Below are 23956 nucleotides of genomic sequence, written 5' to 3' on the forward strand. Positions count from 1 at the left end.
GAGGCACATCTCTGCGAATTACAGTGTAGTGCTGAGGGCTAAGACGTGCATAGAGAATTGCTGCCCCCGGCGCAGATCAGCCATGGCTAGGATAGAGAGGAAGCTGAAAAAGGCTAGGAGACAAGAAAGTGATAGCGAGGAGGAGGACAACAGAGAATTAGATGACGATTTTGATGAAGATGAAGACAACGAGGGACCCAACGGCAAGAAGAGAAGGAATGTCTTTGTTGACGATGCAGCTGAGGACGATGACAATGAGGTCTTGAGCTGACACAGTTCTCTCCAATATGTAGAAAATCATATCAATCCCTATTCTGAGGATCAAATCGATCTGCTTGGGGTCACTTGTTTTTTAGGTGAAGAGATTTGCAACAATTGGACAGTTGTCGGAGGATCCTGCTAAGCTGTTTCATGGCTTGCAAAGCTCAAACGGCATTCAGGAATCTCCAGAGGTAGACATGAGTATTAGATATGCAGCGCTATACCCTACGACTTTTGCACTTGACGGTCCATGCTTGTTCAGCACCTCTGTGAAGGTCCTCATTCCAATACAGGAGGAGGAGGATGAAGAGGAGGGCGTCGGAGAAGGAGACAGACGTGGCAAGAAGCGGCTGAAGCGGTCCAGGTTCGTGGATGATATAGCGGCTGTAGATGAAGACGAGGATGACGAAGAAGATGACCAGGTCTTTTTCACCTCTGATCAAGCTTTGCAGCCTCTCAGTGTCATTTTTATTATCAAAGTCGTTTTGTACAACCCTAAAACGGCCATTCTTCAAAGGAAAGACCCCCGGTATGTCTCTTTGTGAGCTTGGCTTCTTGGTCCACAGGATGAAGGCGACGATCAATTCCTGCTGGATGAGGGGGAGGAGCTGCCAGAAGTGGAGGATGTGGGCAGGAGGTAAGCGCTGGCCAAGAGACTTCTATGTTGAATTTCATCTGGGTGTCTCCTCATATTCTTGCAGCTCCAGTCCTGTCAGCCTTCCACAGCAAGAACTGCTGCCCTTTGGAACGTCTGTGTGGATCTACATGCTGCTGATACCAGCATTGTTCATCAAATCTTTACCCCAACCTGGCCATACAGATTCAGTCTGCTATGCTGGGAGCGGTGGCCCCATTTTGGTACTCTGCGCCGCTGAGAGTTGTCATCAATTCATCATTCGTGGTTGCTGAGAGCAGTGGCTCTGCAGATATGATGACCGCGCAGCCACCATACGGCGGCAGGATGAGGAATTGGATGCTGAGCAGCTGGAGGCGTATGTCCAGCAGCGCTTTGGCAACCAGCGAGATGTGGCGCAGGACTTTGGGGACAACCTGGAAACAGGTCTGGTTTCCTGAGCAATGCAAAGTCTTCTACCAAGAAGTTGAACAACAGGCTGGGATGCATCGTGCTTGGGGAGTCAGAATAGTGGCCGGGATTCCTCTCAGGCCAATCGTGTGCTTCTTTGCTGCCCGTCACGGAGCTGCCTACCTCCTATTGTTCCACATTTTGCTCACATGAGCAGCTTAGGTTTGCAAAGCCATGTATGGCACACCGCATGACATGAAAAGATTACTCACTGTGGCTGCTGCCCATTGCAGGCGCGGTGCAGCAGCAGGCGCTGCTGCCGACGCATGCGGACCCCAAGCTGTGGACGGTGGAGACTCGGGGCGGTTCAGCGCGCGAAGCATGCATCAAGCTCATGCAGAAGGCCATCAACAAGACCGAGGCCGGAGAGCCGCTGCTCATCCGCTCTGTGTTCTACCAGGAACACCTCAAGGTGGGTGTCCTGCTGATGTCTGACATTGATGTGCCAAGCAAGACGCCAGAGCACTGCCTTGACAAATTTCTTGCAGTCGGGCCTGGATGCAACTGTTGTTGCATTGGAAGCAACCCACGCCTTTCTGTCATCAATATTGGGTGTAGGTGCATCTGAAGTCGGCTTCAGTTGACTTGTTGAAGCTCTCTCTGGCTTACACAGGAGCAGGGGTTGTCTCTGATTTAGGGAAGCACATGACTGTTCTTGCAAGCATGCATCACTCTCTCGTCCGATTTGCAGATGTGTTACCTGCTGCTCCCCAGGGCTACATCTATGTGGAGGCGCACAAGGAGAGCCATGTGAAGGAGGCCATCCGGGGGCTGACCTGCCTGCTGTATGGCAAGGGGGCAACCCTGGTGCCCATGAAGGAGATGGTGGATGCCATCACTGTCAAATCTGTCGCCAAGGGCAGCAATATAGGTGCGACACCTGTGCCCTTGCCGCTAGATATGTAAAATCAATACTTTGAAGGTTTTGCATGGTGTAGCATGTATTATGTGTAACATCAACATTTCGCTGGCATCATCTCGAGACACGTTAGAGTTACAGATTCTACATGCCATGCCACGTATGGGGCACATGCCCTTGAAAAGGAGGGAACTTCAGGCTCGTCTCGAGCAGTCCATTACACCTGGGCTTTCGCATTGGATGGGGGTGGGGAGAATATTGATGTGACATCTTTCGAAGTAATAAAGCAAGGTAGTTGAGGTGAATGTGGGGTTTGTGAGTGCAGAGGAGGGCGCCTGGGTGCGCGTCAAGATTGGGCCCTACAGCGGGGACCTGGGCAAGGTGGTCAGCGTGGACTATAACTCTGACTCAGCACGAGTCAAGGTGGTCCCCCCCATCACATTACCCTGTCCGGTTTCTTTCTTTCTCTGAAGCCTGTTGCTTGCAATAAGACGAGGTTCTGATGTACACGAAGGAAGACCTTCTCCAGTTTTCACCACCTCCCTATCTTCACTCCTGCCGTTTTTCCAAATGAATGTTCTGGATTATTTGGAAGTCCAGACACTAAGGGTTCTTTGGCGGCAGCAAAGATAGCCTGGTGACAGGGGCGTGCTGCTTTCCAGCATGGGCAAGTGAATGTACTACTTTGTGTTAGGCATCGAGCGGATGATCTGTCATGTGTTATGGCGCCAAAATACCAAGTTAAATGAATTGTCTTGGACCTTTTCCCGTCTTTAAGTACGACTTTGTTTGTTCAGGTCATTCCTAGGCTAGACTATGCTGCCCTGGTGCCAAAGGAGGAGCGCAGGGAACGAGGGGCGCCTACTGCTGGCAAGAAGCCGCGCGTTCCCGCCAGGTCAGCTTCCTTGGCACATCAGAGCTCATATTGTTGATCAGTATCTCTAAAAGCACTATGTTGTGTGGCAGGGGACATGAAGCAATAGGGCAGGCTGCGGCAGTGACTGTCAACAGCAGAGATCAGAGTATCCCAAGCAGCCCTCGAGAGGGTGGCGGGTGGTCTTCCAGACGATCCTTTACTTATAGCTCAAAGCAGTCTGGCAGAATTGCTCTATGCAACCAGCAACGAGACTGTAGAAGATGAGGATGCTTACCTTGCTTGACTGAAAAAGCAGCTCATAAAATATACCAAGTCGGGACCATTCGTTGCAGGGCGTTCTCTCCTGCAGACGCCAAGGATCAGGGCCTGATAGTGGAGCAGAGGAGGAAGCCGGGCGGAAGCGGGTACTACTACATATTACGTAATCAGCACTACGAGGACGGCTACCTCATCAAGCAGTACAATCGCGCGCGCCTCGAGCTCATCTCTGGGCTGCCCCCGCTGGAAGAGCTGCAGCGCTTCAACCAGGTGCGGCTGCCCTGGTTCTTTTGATCTAGGCGTTCTGCAAGAGAGCTCTAAATCAACACTCATGAGGACAAATTTGCAGTCAAGATGAGCGTGCTGCAACACGCCTGCTGTCGTGGCATAAAGAGGATGTGCAGCTGAATTTCTGCAGAAACAATTCTGATCCGTACTTTGCTTTTATGTTGAATTGGGCACCTTCTGCTCAATTGCTAGGCTGTTATATGAAGCTATTGGTGTCAAGACAAGAATCACGTGTGACGGGTAGCCATGCTGCAGAAAGCCTTGTCGTCATGCATGCATGAGGGCGTTGCCTGATCAGGTGGGCATGGCGTCGCGCACAGACGAGGACCCGGAGGGCGGCGAGCTGGCGCAGCTCATGCGCAGCCTCGGAGACGGCGCAGAGGGCGGAGCCGCCGTGCGCTATGAGAAGGGCGACAAGGTGACTCATTGCACCCTTGCCAATATCATTACTGATTGCTCACCTGTGGTCTAGCGGAGTTGGGGGACCCTTCTTGATTCTGGGGGGTTGCTGTGAGAAGAGGGCAGCGAGGCTTGCGTTTTGCCAATGTGTATGAGTGTTCAACGTTTTGCCTTCTAAGCCCAACAACTGGTGGCCAATAGCAGGATGTTGGCCAGTATTGATTAGTGACTCGACATTCAGTCCCTCCCAAAACCTTCCTGACCAGCAGCAATATGATAGCAGAATGTCTTCTGCTATTATGATGCTCGTGCGTCTGCCTCCAGTGCGATTGCTCTATAGCAGTGGGGCCTGTTCTGGCAAGGCATGCCCTTAGCATGAGCGGTTGTGCGCGCACAGATCGTGGTGACGGGAGGCGACCTGACTAATCTGCGCGGCCGGGTGACTAACGTGCTGCCAGACGGGCGTGTGGAGATCATGCCCACGCAGCTGGGCCTCACGGATGCGCTCACCTTCGATGCCGGCCAGCTGCGCAAGTTCTTCGAGGTGCGCTCTGCTTCCATCATAAACCTCTGCTGTGCATATTGGAACAACTGGATTCTACTGAATAGGCTCAAGTGGAGGGTTGTAGAGGGCCTTTTGAATACAGTTTTACAGGTTGTGCAGGGAATGCTTACTTTCTTTTATTCCTGCAAAGAATGTCTGGTCTGCTTGCAACCCCATGTAAACTAGAGTTGGGACTTGTTGAGGGTCATTGAGGTGCAGGCAATCTAGTCGTAAAAGAATCCAGGAAAAATGGTCTTTCAGAATAGATAAAGTGCTTCATATTCAGATTGAACAGCCACTACCCTCAATGAACAGCATCTTTGCAGATTGATGCCGGCACCAGGCTGGCATGGTGCAGGTTCAAGTTCAGATACATCTATACAATCATGGCGCGTGCTGTGCATGCAAAAGCGGGGGTTTATGTTTCCTCAACACCCTAACAAGCAGTATCTGTGCAATGTGTAGTCAGCACAAGGCTGGCATAGTGCAGGCCCAAGAACACATCCCCTTTCCCATTATATATTGAATTCGGCGCATTCTGCGTGTGCAGGCGGGGGACTATGTGCGCGTGAACAGCGGGCAGCACGAGGGGCAGACGGGGATGATTGTGAGCGTGGAGGAGCCCATCTGCGTGCTCATGACCGACTCCACTCGCGAGCAGCTGCAGGTCTTCACCCGCGACCTCGCCGAGTCCTCCAACGTCGCCTCCGGCGTCGACACGTGCGCGGCCTCTTTGGCTGTGTCATTGCCCTTGCCCTGGCTTAAATTTAATTAAATAAACGGCTTTACATGAAGGCATTCAGGACCTTTGTTGTGAGATGATTACAATTCAAGGCTGCAATGCACAGGCCTTTGCTTGTTCAGTGCTTGAGCTTTATCCTTGGGAGAGATGCTGACACATGTTCCATGATGCATGGACATTGGGAGCGCGGATTATGAGCTATTTTAGCAGTAGTCATAGATTTATTGCACCGCGCATTGCATTTTGGAAGCTGCCGGAGGTTGTCACAGGGACTTGACTTGCAATGTGCAATGTGCTGGGCTCACAGTCTGGACTGTTTTGCATGGTGATCCTACCACCCATGCATTGCTGGCATGACCATTGAGGATGATGATTCTGCATGCAGGCTCGGTGCGTATGAGCTGCATGATCTGGTGGTGATTGACTCGTCCACTGTGGGCGTCATCATTTCTGTCGCCAAGGACTCCTGCAAAGTGCTCACCAACAAGGTGTGCACGTTGAAGCCTGCCCTCGCTGCAGTTTGTACTTTGCCTTTGCCATCTCCCACCTGTTTCCTTTGGTCTATGGGAATTGTGGCGTGGTCCGTTGTGTTCCAAGTTCGTGGGTGCATTCCAAGGCTTTGTGGTGGGCACCGCATTTTGTCCAAAGCTCAGTTGGCGTTGTTTACTGAGTTGAATGATGCTTCCAGCATCCTCCAATTCATCAAATGTTCCTGCATAGTTCCACAGGAACACAGGGTAGTGCCAACCTTTACAGCCCTGGAATGCACCATGGAAAAAGCAACGTTCCCTTTTTAAGGCGGTTTCGCTGGACATTTTCACATGGCCTTGCTATGTTGACGTCCAAACGAAGGGATTGGCAGGGTGAGATGTCAGCAAAGGTAAGAAGGATTGCCCAGATCTTGACAAGGGGTCCTTGCTGCAGGGGTCTGTGGATCAGCCGATGGTGAAGGTGTGCAAGGTCGAGGAGATAAAAAACAAGATGACCAGGGATGGCGTCGCCACGGTGACTCTACTGAGCACTCCTCTTCTACCTGTTGAATATCTCCCATCTGCCCTAATCGCTTGCAATCTCCAATTGCTGAAATGAGCTCTGATCTCACCCAGCAGACGGATCCAATGGCCCAAGCACATGCCAGCCCACGCTATCGTGTCTGGTGCCGTGTGCAGACAGCAGCTATTCACCTCTCACCAGGAACAATTAAATTTGCAAATACAGCGCCTTAAACTCCTAACAGCCAAAGTATGCGCCTAAGACAGATACAGCAGGTGCATTGCCCATTTATGTGGAGGAGACAGGGTGCAGACAAGTGGTGGGTATCCCTGTGCAGGACGCACTGCACAGGGAGATATTGAGGGATGCCACAGTGGACATCATGGATGGCCGCCTGAAGGGCCGCTCCGGCACAGTCAAGCACATCTTCAAGAAAGCCGTCTTCCTGCATCTCAAGTGCGCACACACCCCCTCGCTTTTTCTTGCTGCGCTTGCTGACTTTATACAAGCACACAACCATGGAAATTGCTTGATGGTTCCTCTTCCATGGATGGAGATTGTTCAATAATGTGCACATCTTCTTATTCCCCTCATGGCCCTTGTCTATGCACTAGAACACGTCCTGCTCCACTAGCAAGCCCGGTTGGTAAATGCATCCGCCCCTTTGAGAAGTCAAGTTTGCAGATGCTGCAGTCTGGGATGTCTTATGACATCATGATGAGCTCCCAACGCTGACATATTGGGGCTTTTCGTGGCAAAGGGTTATTTTAAAGTATGTTACAAAAAAATGTAGCCGTGATCTTACTGGCATGTGGGTTACAAGTGTGCTTGTCATGCGGCAGTGACTTGCTGGAGAACGGCGGCTTTGTGTGCTTGATGTCGCACAAGGTCAGGACAAAGGGCGGCGGCAAGGGGCCGTCCGGGGTGTCGGCTGGCGTTAAGAGTGGCCTCGCCAATGCGCTGCGCTCACCCAACCCCTATGCCAGGTGCAGAGATTTTCCGCTCACCGGAGAGCAAATACTTCAGGAAAAGACAGGATGAGCCCATGACTTTGATTTTGTAGATCACCGTAAGTATTATTTGGTCAATGAGGCACTTCACCGGGAAGTCATGCAGCGTTCCCACAGACTGATTCTCAGCCAGGAAAACGTGAACTCAGCTGCACCAAATTCTTCTTTGACTTCCAGAGTGTTTGCGCCTGAAGCTCGTGATTGGCAAGCTCAAGAAGTCAGCAAGGAGCTGGTTGTGTCTGTGCAGAAGGCTTTCTGACTGGCAATCAGGCTCTGCCTCATGCCATCCCACAACCCCCATAGAGCAGCCACAGCACATGCACTGTCTCCCCCTTGCGGATGCAGCAATGAACATCATGTCATCCGAAAATGCCATATATTAGGATGTCTTTTCTATGCGCAGCGGGATGGTCCCGGCCTCGCCGCGCATCGGGGGCGCGTTCGGGGCACCGCCGCCCCCGCGCTTCGGTGGCGGTGGCGGCGGTCCCCCCGGCGGTGGCTTTGGCGCCAGCCGCGGCGGTTACGGCGGCGGCGGTCGCGGCCGGGGCGGCCCGGACGACCAAATGATTGGGAAGGTCACCACCATTGCCAAGGGGCCCTTCAGGTGAGCAGAATGCTTGATCCTTCACCCCTGAAGCAGGAGCAGCCGCTCTGAAATGTGGCTGTGGAGCCATTTAAGTCCTTGCCCGCTGAAGAATGCCGAGGACTCCTATGGGATCTCTTTTTGGCGAACATATCTTGTGTAGGCACCTTGACATGCCGAGATGGCAATGAGTGCCAGCATCGCATGCATGATGCTGCCCGTCACATAGCACAGTTCAGTCTAGGTGGCTTGAGAGAGAATGATTGGCAGTGAAACGTCCCTCACACTCACAGCAAGATATGACTGTGCCAGCTGTTTCACTTGACAATATATTAGACTTCTGTTACTTTGTACAACAGCAAGCATCATACCTGCCCGTATGTCAGCCGAAGGGTGGATTACCAAAGACACTGTCAAGGTTTTAAATTGACTTGCGCTTTGCAGGGGCTACCGCGGGCGCATCACAAAGGTGACGCCGACGGAGGTTCGCGTGGAGCTGGAGGCCCAGCAGCGAGTCGTGGGCGTCTCTCGCGACGCGATCCCTCCTGAGCACGGCGGCGCGCCTCTGCCGCGCGAGCCGCCGCGCTTCAGTGCTGCTCCAAACACTCCCGCGCACCTGGGCATGCACACCACGCCACATCGCTACGTGCGCCTCTCCTCTCAGCAGCTTTTGTAGGTTGTGTGCGTTTGGGATCCAGAGAGAGCAAGTCTAGGCATACACGCTGCGCCAGACCGCTACATGCGCGCTCCTCACAACAGTTGCATGTTGTGCGGGCCCGGAATTGCTGGAATTGTTTGGAAGGAACTTTGGGGTAGGGAAGGTTTTCGTGGTGGACTCCCGGGCATGCAGGCATGCATGCACCGGTTTGCCACGGCAAAGGTGTGTCACTTTGGAAACATGCCATCAAGGAATGCTGTGGGAATGTCAAGACAGTGTGCGGAAAGTCTATGACTCATCTGTTGCGCCTTCATTCATATTGCCATGTGAGGGATGCAGCCCTGCCTCAGTGCGTCCATTGCTCTGCTCCGCTCCTCTCACACGTCTACTTTTGTGTCTGACAGTCTTTTTGTGCTGCGCAGGGCTCCCAGACTCCCATGCATCCGAGCATGACGCCGATGCACCCGAGCATGACCCCTTCGCACCCTGGTTTAGCGACCCCTGGGAGAGATGCCTGGAACCCTAACCTTCAAACCCCTCGCCACCCCTCCAGCGACCCTGGACCCTCCACGGCAACCCCTGGGACCATGCCCTACGGGCATTACAACGCTGGCACCCCCGCATTCACCCCGGCCTTCACGCCCGCAGAGGCCCCCGCGCCCACCCCCGCCGGCTTTGGGGACACGGGCATGACACAGGTTATTGCCATTCTTGCTCATAATGACGTCATGACTACTTTCTTGCCAAGATGTGGAATTTTTGGTCAGAGAGTTGATCCTGCATATAAGCACCGTTCTCAGGTTTACTGGGACCTCATTCTGGTCTGTAAGAATGAGTAATGAGGTGTTGTTAGCGATGCGGCCGAGTAACATCACTTTCATTTGGATCGTTCTGCCTTGCAAGCCACTCTGTAAGCTGATCTGCTTTGCTTTGCTTCACTTCATAGATTGTGTCCTCCCTCGTGTGCTTCTCGCTGATGACTTCTCTTCTCACACAGGGGTATTCGAATGGAGGCTGGACCCCCGCGCTGCCGACAGGAGGGCCCCCCACTGTGGGTGGGGTTGGGGGACCGACCCCTGGTTACTACCCCACCCCTGCAGCCACCCCTGGCGTCGGCACACCCGCCTACGACCCAGACTCTGGCCAGACCATGGGTGCGCTCCTCTCTCTGGCAGGGTTTTGGTACTTACTAGCTTACTGATGTTTTGTGTAAATTTGTCAGCCCAGTACAGACTGCCTGCAGTTTGGATGCCAATCGAGGGACAAAGCCAGCGGTATGTTTGGTGGTAGAGAGTGCACACAATGCAATGACTACGCTGCTTCAGCATGTTCACAGGAAAGCACAGCAATGTCCCTTATTGCGCAGGCAATCGCCTTGGGGATGCAATTGTGCTTGCCGTCCCGATTCTTGCTACATGGGTGGCATAAAGCACTGCTCTTGAAATGAGGGGGGAAAATCTTCTAGAATGAAGCATCGGAGCTGCAATTGTGTGATGGAACGCACCCAAGGGGCGTTGTGGCCTGTCAACGAAAGTGTTGCAGGGCGGGGCTCTGGACCCGCTGTGGTGCCCAATCGTTTATTTTATGAGGTTCTGAAAACCACAGTAGCGCTTTGGCATCGCATGTAAAGCCTTTCTCTGTCTGCAGGCGCCAGTGCGGGTCCGGGCTGGGAGCACTACGACGGGATTGCCGTGCAGCTGGCGGACAGCGGCCGCGTCGGCGTCGTGAGGCGTATCTCCGCCGACGGTGCCGCGGCCGTCGCGCTCGGCAGCGAGGACGCCGAAGGACGGCTGCAGCTGCCGGAAGCTGCTGAGGTCGTTCAGACGGTGAGGCAGCGCTGAGTCATTGCTCCTCGCTTGGTTGCTGTGAGTCTAGGAAGTTGCCCTCAGGTGCGTTGTTGAATGCTGGGCAAAGGTGTGGAGCATTTGCAGGATTGCATCATGTGAACCTATGAGTCAATTTCCTGTGTGACTTCTAAGGGCTAATAATGATAAGCGAAGGAAAGGTTAATACAGTGGCTCGGCAAGAGCACCAGTCCTCAGAGATATGGGCAGTTTTGCTTTTCCGCATCGCTGCAATACTGGCTCACTTGTGTGCACCGGGATGTCTGAGAGAGGCACAGAAGCATCAGTGGGTCTACGTTTCGAATCAGCCTCACAGAGTGTGTGATCTCAGGGTGGGATTTCTGTTGGCGCAGGTGGGCTCCAACCTGCAGCTGCTGCCGACCAAGAAGAAGGACATGATCCGCGTGATGGTGGGAGACTTCAGGGGGCAGATCGGCCTGGTGCTCAATATGGCGGACGCTGACGCGATTGTGAAACTGGGAGAAGGAGACATGAAGGTCTTGAACAAGGGCATGATCGGCCTGCTCTATGGGCGCATCCCCGAGCCCGGACAATTTTGAATTGGGCAGCAGCCGGTGCCTCTGCGGCGCAGCTGAGATGGACAGATCGTGGTGTATTCTGCGTGCTCCCTTTGTTGCTGTCAATTTGTCGAGTCCTGCAGCTGCACTCTCTGTGAGAGACAGGTCTTGAAGGCCTTGTAGGCTGAGGGGCTGTGCCTTTGGGCTGACTGGCAGCTACAGAGGCCTGAACAAAGGGGCATTTCAGGGATTATTGTGAGGAGGCCTAGGCCCCTGGTGCATGTACATCTTGCTGCAGGAACATGGTTCGCTGCACGTTGAGAGCACAGATGTGGACTGCAATGCTGTGCTGTTCATGAGAACCCCGAGGTTTGAGGTGGCAGTAAAACCCAGTCAGGCAGAGTGCCAGAGAAGTTTGCTGTCAGGTTAGTCAGTTTGCTGAGCAGTGGCCAGTTTAAAATGACTGTTGTAAGTCACTGTGGGGCCAACAGGGGCATTCAAGGCCCTAGTGCTGGCGCTGCTTAAATGGTACAGTTGGGTGGTACCTGGGAAAGATTTTCAAATCCATTCGATAAGTTTTTGGGGCAAGCTGTTGCTGCTGCCCCAGAGGAGTCAAACGCTCATGCCCTCTTTCCTCTACAAAGAGCCCAGCAACCTTGTGTCTGATATTCGGCTCAGAGGTCATGGCTGGGAAAGGCCGAGGCTAGGTGGGCCCTGTGCTCCTGCACTGCCCTGCTGCTGTGGGAATTTTATATCTGTCAGTGCGTGTTGTGAGCTCAGATTGCTCAGCGGCACGTTGCTCTTGGCACTGGCATATCCATCACCTACCGTTCCGTTAGGTTTGACACATTGAACTTGACGGGCTGGAGCTTGCACTTTCTGGTGCACCACCGTGTCTTGCTTGTGATTACTTTGCCAATGATTTTCTTCTACATCACTAAGAGGGTGGACTTTGGACGACTGATACGTGTACGGGTGTGACGGACTGCTGGGAATAGCCTTTAACCTAGGTGGTATGTCGTCCCGGAACAGACGACGCTGCATCTGCTGGCTGCACGTCTGGGGATGAAGCCTGAAACGAAACGGGTATGCTCTCTGTCCATTGATCTTGTACTGCGGCACAAGTACGCTGTCTGGGTGATGTTATGCAGGGAACCGGACGCATCCGGTTCAAACAGAGGTTTAGGAATCTGGGCGCTGCGCCGACTGCTCACACGCACGTCAGTCGGATCAAAGCTATCAGAAGTGTGATTACAGTGCCTTCAAAACACGGTGCCTCGGGAATCGAGCGAGAATCTTTTGTTCCCGCCATGCGGACCGGCGGCTCGAATTTGTCACACTCAGTCAAAAGAAAATGTGCGGCGAATTTCGCGTATCTTCAGCAATACTTAGTAGTTTACGGCACCACCTGCAAAAATTTACCTCCGCCTCGTCGTTACCCCAATAAACCGGGCCCCGATTTGGACTTCCACGATCGACAGCTGAGATCCAGGTCACCTAGGTTCTGGCCAAGCCCTTTTCATTGCTCCACAGCACACTTTCGCGCCATTCCCATCGCAAGCGCACTGCAGCGTCGCACCACCAACTTTGCATCCACCTTCGCATCCCAGTCTCGCACGGTTTCCTGCCGCGCACTTCCCGGGATTGTTCGTCTCTCAGGCGCTCCCTGACATTTGTCAACCAGCCGTTTCGTCCTGCCCTTACTAGGGCAGTCAAGACCTTGTTATCCTTGCGCCCGGCCCCAGCCTTGCCCTGATGGAGGTGTTGTTTGAGCCCAAGTGCGCCATCTGCCCCGCCGAGCCGGACGACCTGGCCTCGGGCGGCTGCAGCGACGGGTGCGAGCTGCTAACTGGCGAGGTTTGCGAGGCCAGCTGGTGGGATGGGTTACTCAATGGGAGCGAGTCGGAGGGCCCGGAGGCCGGATTCAATGGGAGCCAGCATGAGTTGTCTGCCATGGTGAGCCCCTGGCATCGCCCTGTGCTGGTGCTGCCTTTGATCGCCGTTTTGGGCGCTGCCTTCCCATCGCAGGTAGAGGATAAAGGGGCTTGGCACAAAATGCACGCCGGATCCTCCCGGCGGGTGCTGGCAGGTCGTGGTGTGTTTAATTGCGTGTTGTTTGAGCTAGGTATGTGTGTGCCTAGATCGTATCGTTTGGCCCTGTGCTGCCTCGAGCTAGCGCGAGTTCCCCATTCGCCCCACGTGCAGAGCGTTTCCCGCTTTCTTTGTGCCTCGCTCTGGCGACATGCTGCGCCACCGTGGCGGTGCCCATATGTATCCGGTGGCCCTGTAGCGCCGATGTTTGTGCACCCAGCAGCGGGAGGCCAGCCTTTGCTTTTGCGCCCGCCACGAGGATGACGCGGTTCGCAATCCATGGGGGTTTGGTGCACACTTGGTGTGTAAGATTACACCTGGCACGATCCTGTTGCCTGATGCTTCATATGGGTAGGTGCATGTGTTTGGGATCAATACGGCGATTCGTGCCTGCGCGATAGGCAGTGCTGGCCTTTGTGCATACGTAACGGTAGAAGAATCCACTAGAAGGCAGTGCAGCCAGGTGCTTTAGATGTGCCATGAAGGAATTCGGTGCATGTGACAGCAACAACGATAGATGCAGGACAAGCCTCCAGGGGTCCTGCATTGAACAGGGGGATGACACCATATTGGTGCATCTGGCCATCAAGGAGCCTTGTCACCCCTTCGAATGACTCTGTGCCCCATGTTATCCCCTTCAATGTCCCAGAAATGAATGTTGTAGGCTGTTCTATGCAAGCCTACTGATCATTGTTGGACATTTGGCTTCTAGCCTTCTTGGAGGGCCATCCCATGGGAGATGACCACACCCAGAATGTCTTTGAAGGCATGGTAGGAGGCCCCTTGGGCTTTCTATCGTCCTTGTATCCCCTTGAATGTCTACAGCAAGCTCCTGTGTCGTTGGATCGGGCCGATCTAGCGCCCCAATGCACAACACATGCTCACCGTGTCGCCATGGTGCCATGTTTAGGAGTGGCAAACCATTGGTGGTCTGGAAGCGGACTGCGACCCCAACAACATCCCCTGCATGGCCGACGAGCTGGAGCACTTCTCAGAGCAGCTCCCATTCTTACAACCCTGGTGAGCATCTGTTCCAATGTGACACCAGTCATGTGCCCTTGCTATTAATTCTGAGTGCCTCGATCCCCTCAACACTCTCTTGTGCAATATGATACGCATACTTTCTGCATATCAAAGGCGCAACATGCTGCAAATATCCAAGGACAATAGGCAAGGCAGCCACCGCAGCCACGATGTACAGTGTGGCGAATGGATGAATTCTCTCTCTGGGGCAAGCATATGATCAGTGGGGGTAATTAACTTCTGCTGGCTGTGCTGCAGCGAGCCAGAGATCCTGCCATCCCCGGTGCTGCAGAACTGCCTGAGCAGCTCCAACGTGTCAGCCCTCTCCTGCGCCACCAAGGCATCCGTGCCCGCTGTCTTCGCGGCGCAGCCACCAGCCATGGTGGAGGCAGCTGAAGAAGAGGCGGCAGAGGCTGATGCAGCCGCAGCTGCCTCAGCTTCGCCGACGTGCAGAGGCGTTCTCATGGCGGTTGCCTTGAACCAACGGGAGCCCAAAGGTGCACCTCGCCTGAGGGCCCTGACACCCGCAGCATGTCCTGCTTGTTTTAGTAAATCACAGCCTTTTGAAGCAGTGTTGTTCAATCACCCCCAGCAGCAATGCATGCCTCAGCAAGGCGGCTTGCGTCTTCTCAAGGTCGATGAAGCGCATGCCACACAAGTTCTCGGGGCTGCTATATTGCTGAGCTGAGACGGGATCTGGCCTGACGCCGTGTCACAATCAGTCAAGCAAAACGTCATGGCAGAGAGGAAGGTACAAGCACATAAGGCATTGAGAGTGACACTCACGTCAGCAACTGTTGGTGGGCACAGGGGAGGAGGAGGAGGGGGGACCGCTGTCACCGGCGCTGCGGGCGCTGCGCATGAAGCTTCCGGACTCGCTAAAAAATGCGGAGGCCATCCGCGATGGCTGCAGCCCGCCCTTCGCCGGCGCCTGGCGCGGCTGTGCCAAGAGCTCCTGGTGAGAACGCAGCCCAGAATCCCTGGTCCTCTCCCAACCCCACAGCCATCAAGGACACCTGACGTTTGCCCCACCCTGATAGACCACGGTGCTCTGTGTTGATATTGCCTGATCACCTCTAGCCTCTGTTCATAATTGGTGTGCCCTGTGGGAACAGCGGGGTGAGATAAAGTGTGCTTTATATCGCATATTATGGGTATTGTCTGCCTACGCCATTGGGGTCCAAGGTTAGGGCCATTTGAAGTTCTGACAATCAAATTGTTTGTGTCAATGTTGAAGGAGCACAACCATTCTTGCGCGCAGGTGCAACCGGGAGAACCGGCACCGTGGCGTTTGCAACACACGGGCCGAGGTTCCCGGCCTGGCAGCGTACGGAGCCGAGCAGCTGGCGGCAGAGGGCGTGCGCGGCGCAGACTTCCCGGGGCAGTGGCAGCTGCCGGGCACCTTCATCAAGGAGGAGCAGCCACGCCGTGACGACCTGGACGACAGCGAACAAGGTGGGGGGCTTGACACGCAGCTGCCCTTCACTGTAGACCCTGATAGCAGTCTTTGAGGCAGAGAGTGAATGGTTCTGGAAGGGACCCTGCCAACGTTGATTCCTCACCACTGGATAGCAATCTGGTCAGGTTCAGCCATTGGCCATGTCAAGACTGCTGCAGGAAAGCCAACCTGTGTGCTGGGATGCAAAAGAGGCATTGCGCGTTCCAATCAAACAAAACAACGGGATCATGTCTTTGACATCTTGAAATCAGACAGTATTGGTCTGCTATCAGGAGTAGCTGAGTACTGGGCTCGGTGGCAGCAGATCTCGTCAGGCAGTTGCAGGCAAATGAACAGCCTTAATCAACTCTTAAACTTAATTGGACGACACTGATTGTTCTTTTCCTCTCTTGCGCAGCATCGGCCACGGAGGTGCTACTTGAGCGTGCATGCGATCCGGACGCGCAGTGCCTGGACAGTGGCATTCCCCGCTGCTGCCAGGTCAGCATCGAGCCGCAGCCCAACTGCCACTCACGCACGCGCCTGCGCCTGATGGTCAAGCGGCAGCAGCAAGCGCCCGCGGAGGAGGGTTCGCCCCCGGACGGGCCCCCTACCCCCGAGCTGCAGGCCCCCGCATTCGCGTCCCAGGAGTCGTCCGACTCTGCCAACACCCAACGGTGCGCGGTGGCCCATGTTTGCAAATTCAGATTCGGATTCAAATTGAATATGCTGGTTTGTGTTATTTTGCACACAGCAAGCGCCTGATCCGGTTTTGTCCCTGCACGAGCGCTGAAAGCCTGAGGGTGCAGGCGAGCTGCTGCACACAGGCTGCCTGGTTCAAGGTGTTGTGTCATATCAAGCACCACCCAGGCTGACTCTGCAGAAGCAGTCTGTCTGCTCGCCTCGTGCAGAGTCAATCAAGCACAGCTCATGGAATGCAGATTGCGCGTCCCATATATCTGCAACTGAAAGAGGTCGAGATACTGATGGGTTTGTTTTCACTGTGCAGGGAGACGGATGCGAGCAGCGAGGACACTGGCGGGGCGGACGCTGACGAGGTACGCTGCTGCGCCCACATCGACCGCAGTCCCCCGCCAAAAGCCACACTGGCCGCCGCCAAGACCTCAGAGCGGTTGCGTCGCGTGTCACCCTCTACCCCCGAGGCCACCGCGCACCGCCCCAGCTCCAAGCCCACCCCGGTGAGCCATTAAATCCACATTCATTACAGCCGTGCATGCTAGCAGAGCAATAAGTAATGGCGCTATCCTGAAACCTTCACAAGACTGTCTGGACCTTCAATCTGCCAGCAAGACAGTGATGTTTGTGGGTTATTTGTTCACTTTTTGTTTGCATTCAGACCTATACTTCAGAGGCGGTATTTTGTTGTTCTCGGTGTTGACTTTTGATATGTGCAGGAGCGGCTGGAGCGCAGCCTGCAGGTGTCTGCGGCAGCAGGCAGGCGCGAGGCGGTGGTATCGCCCTTCGCGGCCTCGCTACCTCTGTCGCATGCGACCGGCCGCGGCTCTTCCCCGGGCGGCTTTGTGCAGACTTCAAGCGGTCGCATCGCGCGGCCTACGCCCAAAACCGCTGCCTCGCGGGCCGCCTCCGATGACCTCTCTGAACTCTCCCACACCGAAGGTGCGCGCCCCAATGCTGAGCTTGGCCACTGTATGCATCCACTGCCGAGAGCATGTCTGAAGCCAGCAGACCGGCCTTCCTGTTTGTGGGATCTGACAGTCTACACAGTGATGCAGTTCTTCTGGTCATGCGATATTAAACAATATATTGACATGTGAATAGGTCCAATCAAGCCATGTGCCGGGTGACACCCGTCGGACTATCCGAGAACGTGCAATCTTTTTGTTCTCGACAAATGCCATCCTTTCAAGGGTCTAACGTCAGGTGTATGCTCTCAAAGCAGCAGATTGAATGCTAACGCGTTCTCCCTCAGGTGGCGCAGGGCACAGAGCGCCGACAAAGCGCAAGAGCGGGCGGCCGGCCAAGGGCGGCGAGAAAAGCAAGCGGCGGCGCATGGTCGGCGGCATCCTTAAGACTGTCGGCCACGCAGCGCCGGGCCAGCAGTGCACCCAGTGTGGCACTCAGGTGCCCATCTCTCCCTCCAATGATCAAACGAGCAAACGCCCTGCACCGCCAGGATAAGAAGTTTGGCTTTCAACTGCCTTTATTCTTTACGCGAGTGACAATTCTCCCTGACGATTGACTTAAATGCCACGGCACTAGCCACACTTCAGCCAAAATGTCCACCTCAATGCTCAAAACATCCCTGTCGGTTTCTTTGCAAATCTAAATATCAAATTGCTGGAGACAGAGAAATGTGCGTGTTGCTCACACGCTGATATCAATGTTGCAGGTGACCCCTGTGTGGCGCGCCGGTCCCTATGGCCCCAAGACCCTGTGCAACGCCTGCGGCGTCCGCTACATGAAGCAGGTTAAGAAAAAATGATCGGCCTCTCTCCCTCTTGGGAACTCTGGGGAGGGACAAGACTTCCGATCGAGGATCAGCAAGGGCTGCATGATGTCGGCGGCCATGTGTGTAGCGTCACCACCTAGGGCTCCGAGTTGTACACACAAGCTGGGGTGGACGCATGTGCATGCAACTCAATTCAGAGTGCGATGTTGATCACACCGGCTTGCCGTTGCGGCATGCAGATCTGGAGAGTCAAGGAAGACTTGTTTACTTCTGCATGTCTGCCTGACCGGCTTGTTTCTGGTGGGGTCTGCGCCCCTGGGCAGCCCTGCGGCTGCGTGATGTGTTTTGCGCGCATAAAATTGACACTGCATCGCGTATTAGGGAGCGCACGCCTGCGGACGTGGGCTTAGGTTTTGGAGACTCGCCAGCACTAAGACAGGACCTTTCTGCGCACGGATGTTTAATTCATTTGCTTGGCTCCGCTTGCTTGTGAGATTTGCTTGCGGTTGTGGGGGTGGAGAAAGGGCCCCCTGAAGATTTGATCTACCTGCTCTTCCTGCAGATTGTCTGCACAGAAAATGATGAGTCACTGGAGAACTGCTGCCTCCGGATGTGACTGAATAAAAGTAGTTGGAATGACCATGCTCAGGTGGGCGCCTTGTGAGTGTCTGAGGGGCCAAATTGTGGATACTCGGCACCATGGGAATCAGTCAGAGGGCGCCAGAATGATGATCTGTGATGTGTAGACCTGAAAGACTCTGAGGATGTGGGCTGTAGTTGCTGTGGTCGTAGGACCTGTGATGGTTTTGGGTGGGCAGGCAATGTTTGGCAGTGGCTTTTGCTGTCTTTGCAAATGTGTTTAACTTTCGGTGCACTATGTGTGCTCCGAGATATTTTATGGGGCATCAGAGTATGTAGACAAAGATGACATTCAGGCGGTGTTTCGAGTGAGAGAATGACAGTAGGACAAAGCGGGTACCATGTGTTTTTCCTTCCCTTTATGTTTGTTGCGAGCCCCTTTGGGCATCGTAAATTTGTTGATGTGTGGTGGGGCCTAGGGTGGCAGACTGTCTTGTGCCTCTCAGAGAGAATGCAGCCCTTGGATCTCACAATAACGGCCGCAGGAGCCCACACAGATAGGCATTCCAATCTCTCTGCAAAAGACCAGACAGTTACAGCCTGGCCTGACATTCTTGCTTCTGCTGTGTTGCGCGCCCCTTTTGTGCGCCCCGATTTTTCAGTGTGAGAAGCGGTAATTGATGAATCCTGCGAGATATCATGCATGCTCTTGGTTTCATTTGTGGTGTAGGATGTGTGTGGGACTTGTTTCTATGCTCTGCTTGGGAGCTCTGAGAACAGTCAGATGTTTGGTTGTCAAGCGTGTGAGGATGGGTCTTCCAGTCTGTCAAAATTTGAGGACGGGGGGTTTGAGTGTGAGCTGTGACGTCCGCAGTTTGGACAGACCAGACTTTGAGCTTGTAAGCAGATGTTGAATCAGGGAGAGCAAAACCTCACCCTACGACTTGACTAAGCGGGAGAGTCTTCCATCATGGTTGGGGCATAATTTCACAACACAACACAACATGCACCATTCGCATCTGCATTTCCTGCAGTGCAAGTCTTGGTTCCTTGCACACACGTGCACGTTGTTTGCCACCTGGCATTAAGCTTCAGAGCACCACAACAAAAGGAACTGCATGCAGAGCAGGCTCCAGTACTTTGTAACGAATTTTCCTGTAGTGATCTGGATCTGTCAGCAAGCATGCTCTGTGTTGCCATGTGTCACTCATAAAAGTTTGACCTGCCTGCTCCACAAAATCCTGCTTTGAGCTTCTTCCAGATCCAGGGGTGTGGACTTCTTTTTTCAGGATTGGGTTATGTGTTTTGGTGCATAGAAAAAATGCGCAGTTCCTACTGAGATTTGAACTCGGGACCTGAATTAAGTTTGCTGAAGGGACAGGAAGGGGCTGAATCAATGCAGATGTAAGCTGAGGATATGTGAAGCACTTCATATTGTTACAACAACTTCAGGTCGGGCTTAAGTCATCTGAACCATGGTCTGACGTACATCAGGAGCACCCCTGAAACACACACCTTGACATGGCACACCACAGCCACATGCACGCAGCATCGAAGCTGCCTGAAGCCCACCACCACTAACCTGAAGCACCCCTCTTCCTCACTTCAGCATGTCCATAGATATAGGCCTCAGAGAGGCAGGCTTAGGGGTCAGCATGCTGGCTCGCAATACAATGTGCTTGAGAGGTGAAAAGTGAGACTGAAATTACACTCAGTGGTTGGTGCAGACTGAATAAATCAAGCATGATACAGAAGAGTGTGACTGCTGACTGTGCTCCGTGACAAACACCTCAATGACGAGTGTGATGAAACGTGCTCAAGGTGAAAAGTATGCTTGCTACATCTTAATCATACTTGATGTGCTGCCATATGGCAGGACGATTAAGATATTATTTGCCAACAATGCAGGACAGTGCCTGACATAGCAATGCACACACAAAGGGAATACCAACAGCAAGCACCATTTATCCATGTGCATCTGCAGGACATGCTAAGAAGTGCACTTCTTAGCCACTCTAAGGTCTTCAAGCTCAGGCGATCATGCCTCATATCGACCATCAGGTCTCCTCCAGCGCGCCGACAAAGCTGTTGAGCTTTGAGGTCGAATTCCATGGGTAAAATGAACATGCCAAGTACATTGACTGCTCTCTCCAATCTTCCACAGACCTCACCGCACCTTCTGCCTATGCGGCAGCTCAATTTTCATCAAAGAACCTTTCTTACAGCCCCAATCAAATTCGTTTGCAAAAGCTACTCTGTTGTACAAAAGCTACTGTATAGACAGTAAACCATTACGGGAGTGATCCCGCCTATGTACACCGGCTCAAAACGGGGAAAGCTTGTGTACAGGTAAATGGCGGTAAGGCAGCGGAAAGGCTGGCACAGGCACCACAGCCTTGAACCTGCTGCCACGTGGTACCCCGAGTTGCAGGAGATCCCCTTCAGATTCAGTTTCAAAGTCAAATCTCATCCGGCAGCAGATCTGACGGCAGCTGCCTCGCCGTTTTTCAGGATCCAGATCTCATTGTGGCGCCCGCTCAGCTTGTAGGGGGCGTCATAGCCGGCAGTCCAGAACAGTGAGCTGTCATAAACCTCCCCATTTGCTGTCAGCTTGTCAGTCAGTGCAGCCGCCTGCGCATGCCACACTCACCCTTTCCGTCCATCTAGCTCACACACATGCGCATTTATCTTGCACTGATCAAGTGTGTAAGGTGCAGAAGAGCCTCACAGGTTGCTCATTAAATGTTGTGGGTGCCCAACTCCATCTATACTTGACCAGTAACACTAGATATCCTCACTATGTGCACAACAGACGCGCTAAGCTGAATCCCTGCCATTGCCATTGCAGGAATGCTTGCCAAGAGAGAGTGTTTGATAGTTTCCCAGGTGGGGCCAAGGAAGGGTGTAGAGAGGGTGGGGAAGGCACCTGCGCCGGGACACTGGTGTCATCGGCGTATCCGCCAAAGGACGAGACAAAGTATGTTGCTGGGGGCAGCCTGTTGAGGTAGACAGAGCGATCTGTTGGCACTGGGGTGTCTCCCTGCATGCATCGATAAACATTGACCCTGCTTAGATGACGGGGTAAAGGCAGCACTGCAGGCAACCAAGGTTTAGTTGCAACAGGCATCCAATGAGGCCTGGACAGCTGCACTTCTCTGTAATGAATGGCGTCAGGTCAACAGAATTGTTCCAGGGGACCCGCTTGACTCAAAACAGGACAAAATCTGGCTGAAGAAATCAGTGACATGCACATGCACACAGACCAGAACTCAGTTGTTCAATTAGTCATCCGAGATTGCCTCACAGAAAACAGGGCAATCCAAGACACCCAAGGACAGAGGTGGCCTACCTTACGCTGAAGGTTAATTGGCCTATTCAAGAATCTGCTAAAAACTCAAAGACTGACCTGGGCTGTGGGCACGTAGAATGAAACGGTAAAATTGCTCGTGCAGAAAGGTCCTGCCCCCGCCGCGATCTTGACGAGCACCGGAGCAGTCATGTTAATGTTAACACCCTCCTGGTTGGCTCCACTGATGTACTCAAAGAGGGGCTGCATGGCAACGACAAAGCGCTCAGTCACCGTGAGTGCATGATTTAGGCACCCGAGTGCGTTCAAGTTTGTGAGCCTCAATGGGCAATTGAGGCAGTGCAGGAAAGGTGGGGGACACTCGGTGACATCTGCGCGTGCGTATTGTCTTTATGACATTGCGGGAGAAAGAAGTGTTGTGTTGCAGGGGTTGAGTGGCCCACCGCAAAGCCCTCAGAGAGAGCAGGCCTGTAGGTGTAGTTCTGGACGTTGACTGACACCCAGTTGGCTGCAGGCAGCCGATCACTCATCTCAGCCGTTGGTTATTGAACAGGACTTCAGAAGAATGACCTTGCTTGCAAGGATCACGCGAATCTCGAAACAAAATGCGGAGACAGCGCCAACATGCCGACACCAACAACTCCTTTGCTTGCGAAAGATGCCGGGAAATTATATTTAATCTATCCAAAGTGATTCTCGTTCATTTGGAAAGTGTATCCCAGTATATGAAGCGTTCCAAACACTGAGGGGCGGGGCAGAGGTTTCACCTGCAGAGTACTGTCTTGTTTCATAGTCGGCATTCCTGTCAATGACGGTGTATGGCGCGCACTCATATTCGTGGCAGAACCATGGTGTTGAGGAGTTGACTGATTTGGTGCTGGTTGAAGCTTCAGATTGTGACAGGGGCGCAGTCAACAATATGAAGACTGCAGCAGCGAACTGGAGGTGCTGCATATTTCCGCCAAGCACAGGCTTTCAATTATTGAGACACTCCTAACAAGGTTTCTAGAGTTTTCAAAACAATTTGAAGTTGGATTCGACATCATTCAAGTCCATATCCAAATTCAAAGTGTCAAGTACGTGGCCAGGACATCACCCGCACGTAATTAGTTATAAGTGGCCCAGCTTCCAAGGTGACGGAACCTGCCCAACTTTGATCGTGGAGTAGGAGACTTGTTCTAGAAGACAGATGACAGATGCATAATTGAAGAGGGACGGAATACATCGAAAGCCATGAACAACAGATGTAAACAGAGAATAAAACCTCAGGTGCTCTGTCGTAATCCAACTGTGCAAATTTTATGCTTATCATCCCACGCCGGAAAGCACACAAAGTTGGCACAGATTCAAAGATAGTCTTTTTGTTTCACTAGTTGGCATTGCTCATCGACGTCCCTGCCAACACGAAATCGTGTTGGGTGAGGATTTTGTCACCATCTTCTAATGCCCAAAAACATGCCAGCCGTAGCACCCAACCAGAATTAGCTAACCATTACACCTACCTTAAGAAACAAAGGAGAAGCTGTCCGAGTCCAATCTCTGCTGCATGGAGGCGCATAACTGGCCTCACACCTCACCGGTTACTAACCAATCTAAAGTGAAGTGGAAAGAAATTAAATCTCTGTCCTTGGCGTACACCTTAGAGTCAAGAACCTCCACTTCAGGTATCTGCCTTGCCAGTGCTGCAATGGAAGATGCCGAAGAGCGGTGACCGCTCTAGGCCTCTTCGACAGCAGACTAGCTCTGAACGCTTTCTGCAACACATCTTGCGATGGTTGTTCTATGAACATGCTTGGATCTTTTCCATAAGACAAGGTACGGGCGCCTTGGTGCAGTAAGAAAGGATCGTGCGTTTGCGATGACGTCGGCTGACCTACCGATCGGATCAACGGTCCGACCGGATGTTTCCTCAGGGCGAAGGGTTATTGAGCAGCATCGCTCTTGCATGATGTTGTAGGTCTTATCCCAGCGTCTGGTGGAAGTACTGATGCTATTGTAGCGAAGAGATTCAACTAGTTCCAAACCCTTCTCGTGGGACGAAGACCAAGGCCCTGCGGAAAGACGGGCGCGCGATAAACTATCGCTGAAGGTTCTGCCTGGTTGAGAGCGCTTGCCAAGGCACATCAGAAGCAAACCTGCAAAAATGTAAGATCTCCACTTGCACGGCAT

At 53.3% G+C, this 23956-nt stretch overlaps 4 protein-coding genes across 4 annotated transcripts; 2 read left to right on the forward strand and 2 right to left on the reverse strand.

Annotated features, from left to right (window-relative positions):
* Positions 1-82: 82 nt before the first annotated feature.
* On the forward strand, positions 83-10960 carry COCSUDRAFT_56915 (transcription elongation factor Spt5; the record flags this gene model as incomplete). The annotated part of the gene is made up of 22 exons (XM_005645479.1): positions 83-259; positions 555-683; positions 828-898; positions 1188-1321; positions 1579-1757; positions 2060-2216; positions 2530-2627; positions 3002-3099; positions 3414-3609; positions 3926-4045; positions 4424-4570; positions 5121-5290; positions 5698-5800; positions 6237-6317; positions 6643-6761; positions 7148-7291; positions 7719-7919; positions 8343-8544; positions 8979-9254; positions 9554-9710; positions 10204-10382; positions 10754-10960. 22 exons carry the CDS (start codon positions 83-85, stop codon positions 10958-10960), a joined length of 3345 nt encoding a protein of 1114 aa, XP_005645536.1.
* Positions 10961-12673: 1713 nt separating this feature from the next.
* COCSUDRAFT_48229 (hypothetical protein) lies at positions 12674-17934 on the forward strand (the record flags this gene model as incomplete). Its single annotated transcript, XM_005645480.1, has 10 exons — positions 12674-12874; positions 13920-14029; positions 14291-14529; positions 14843-14990; positions 15294-15487; positions 15889-16147; positions 16480-16669; positions 16886-17108; positions 17431-17573; positions 17842-17934. The coding sequence occupies 10 exons, from the start codon at positions 12674-12676 to the stop codon at positions 17932-17934; spliced, it is 1800 nt and encodes a 599-aa protein (XP_005645537.1).
* Positions 17935-18394: 460 nt separating this feature from the next.
* On the reverse strand, positions 18395-19391 carry COCSUDRAFT_33755 (hypothetical protein). The gene has a single exon (XM_005645481.1). The coding sequence runs from the start codon at positions 19183-19185 to the stop codon at positions 18547-18549; it is 639 nt and encodes a 212-aa protein (XP_005645538.1). The 5' UTR covers positions 19186-19391; the 3' UTR covers positions 18395-18546.
* A 919-nt stretch (positions 19392-20310) lies between these two features.
* Positions 20311-22792, reverse strand: COCSUDRAFT_24839 (SOUL-domain-containing protein). Its single transcript, XM_005645482.1, has 5 exons — positions 22555-22792; positions 22231-22295; positions 21887-22030; positions 21407-21520; positions 20311-21111 (listed from the first exon to the last, which is right to left on the reverse strand). Exons 1-5 carry the CDS (start codon positions 22739-22741, stop codon positions 20947-20949), a joined length of 675 nt encoding a protein of 224 aa, XP_005645539.1. The 5' UTR covers positions 22742-22792; the 3' UTR covers positions 20311-20946.
* Positions 22793-23956: the final 1164 nt, after the last annotated feature.

This window comes from Coccomyxa subellipsoidea (assembly GCF_000258705.1).
Source record: "Coccomyxa subellipsoidea C-169, whole genome shotgun sequence".
NCBI classification, from domain to species: Eukaryota; Viridiplantae; Chlorophyta; class Trebouxiophyceae; family Coccomyxaceae; genus Coccomyxa; species Coccomyxa subellipsoidea.

What these genes read in the sequence shown, in the direction of transcription:
- COCSUDRAFT_33755 (XM_005645481.1), bottom strand. Translation starts at nt 19,185, where the DNA reads ATGCATGATATCTCGCAGGATTCATCAATTACCGCTTCTCACACTGAA.
- COCSUDRAFT_24839 (XM_005645482.1), bottom strand. Translation starts at nt 22,741, where the DNA reads ATGCAGCACCTCCAGTTCGCTGCTGCAGTCTTCATATTGTTGACTGCG. An exon ending in AACAAGACAGTACTCTGCAG is followed by an intron (nt 22,296 to 22,554) that starts GTGAAACCTCTG and finishes GGCTGCCTGCAG; the next exon opens with CCAACTGGGTGTCAGTCAAC. An exon ending in TCTACGTGCCCACAGCCCAG is followed by an intron (nt 21,521 to 21,886) that starts GTCAGTCTTTGA and finishes CGATGCATGCAG; the next exon opens with GGAGACACCCCAGTGCCAAC.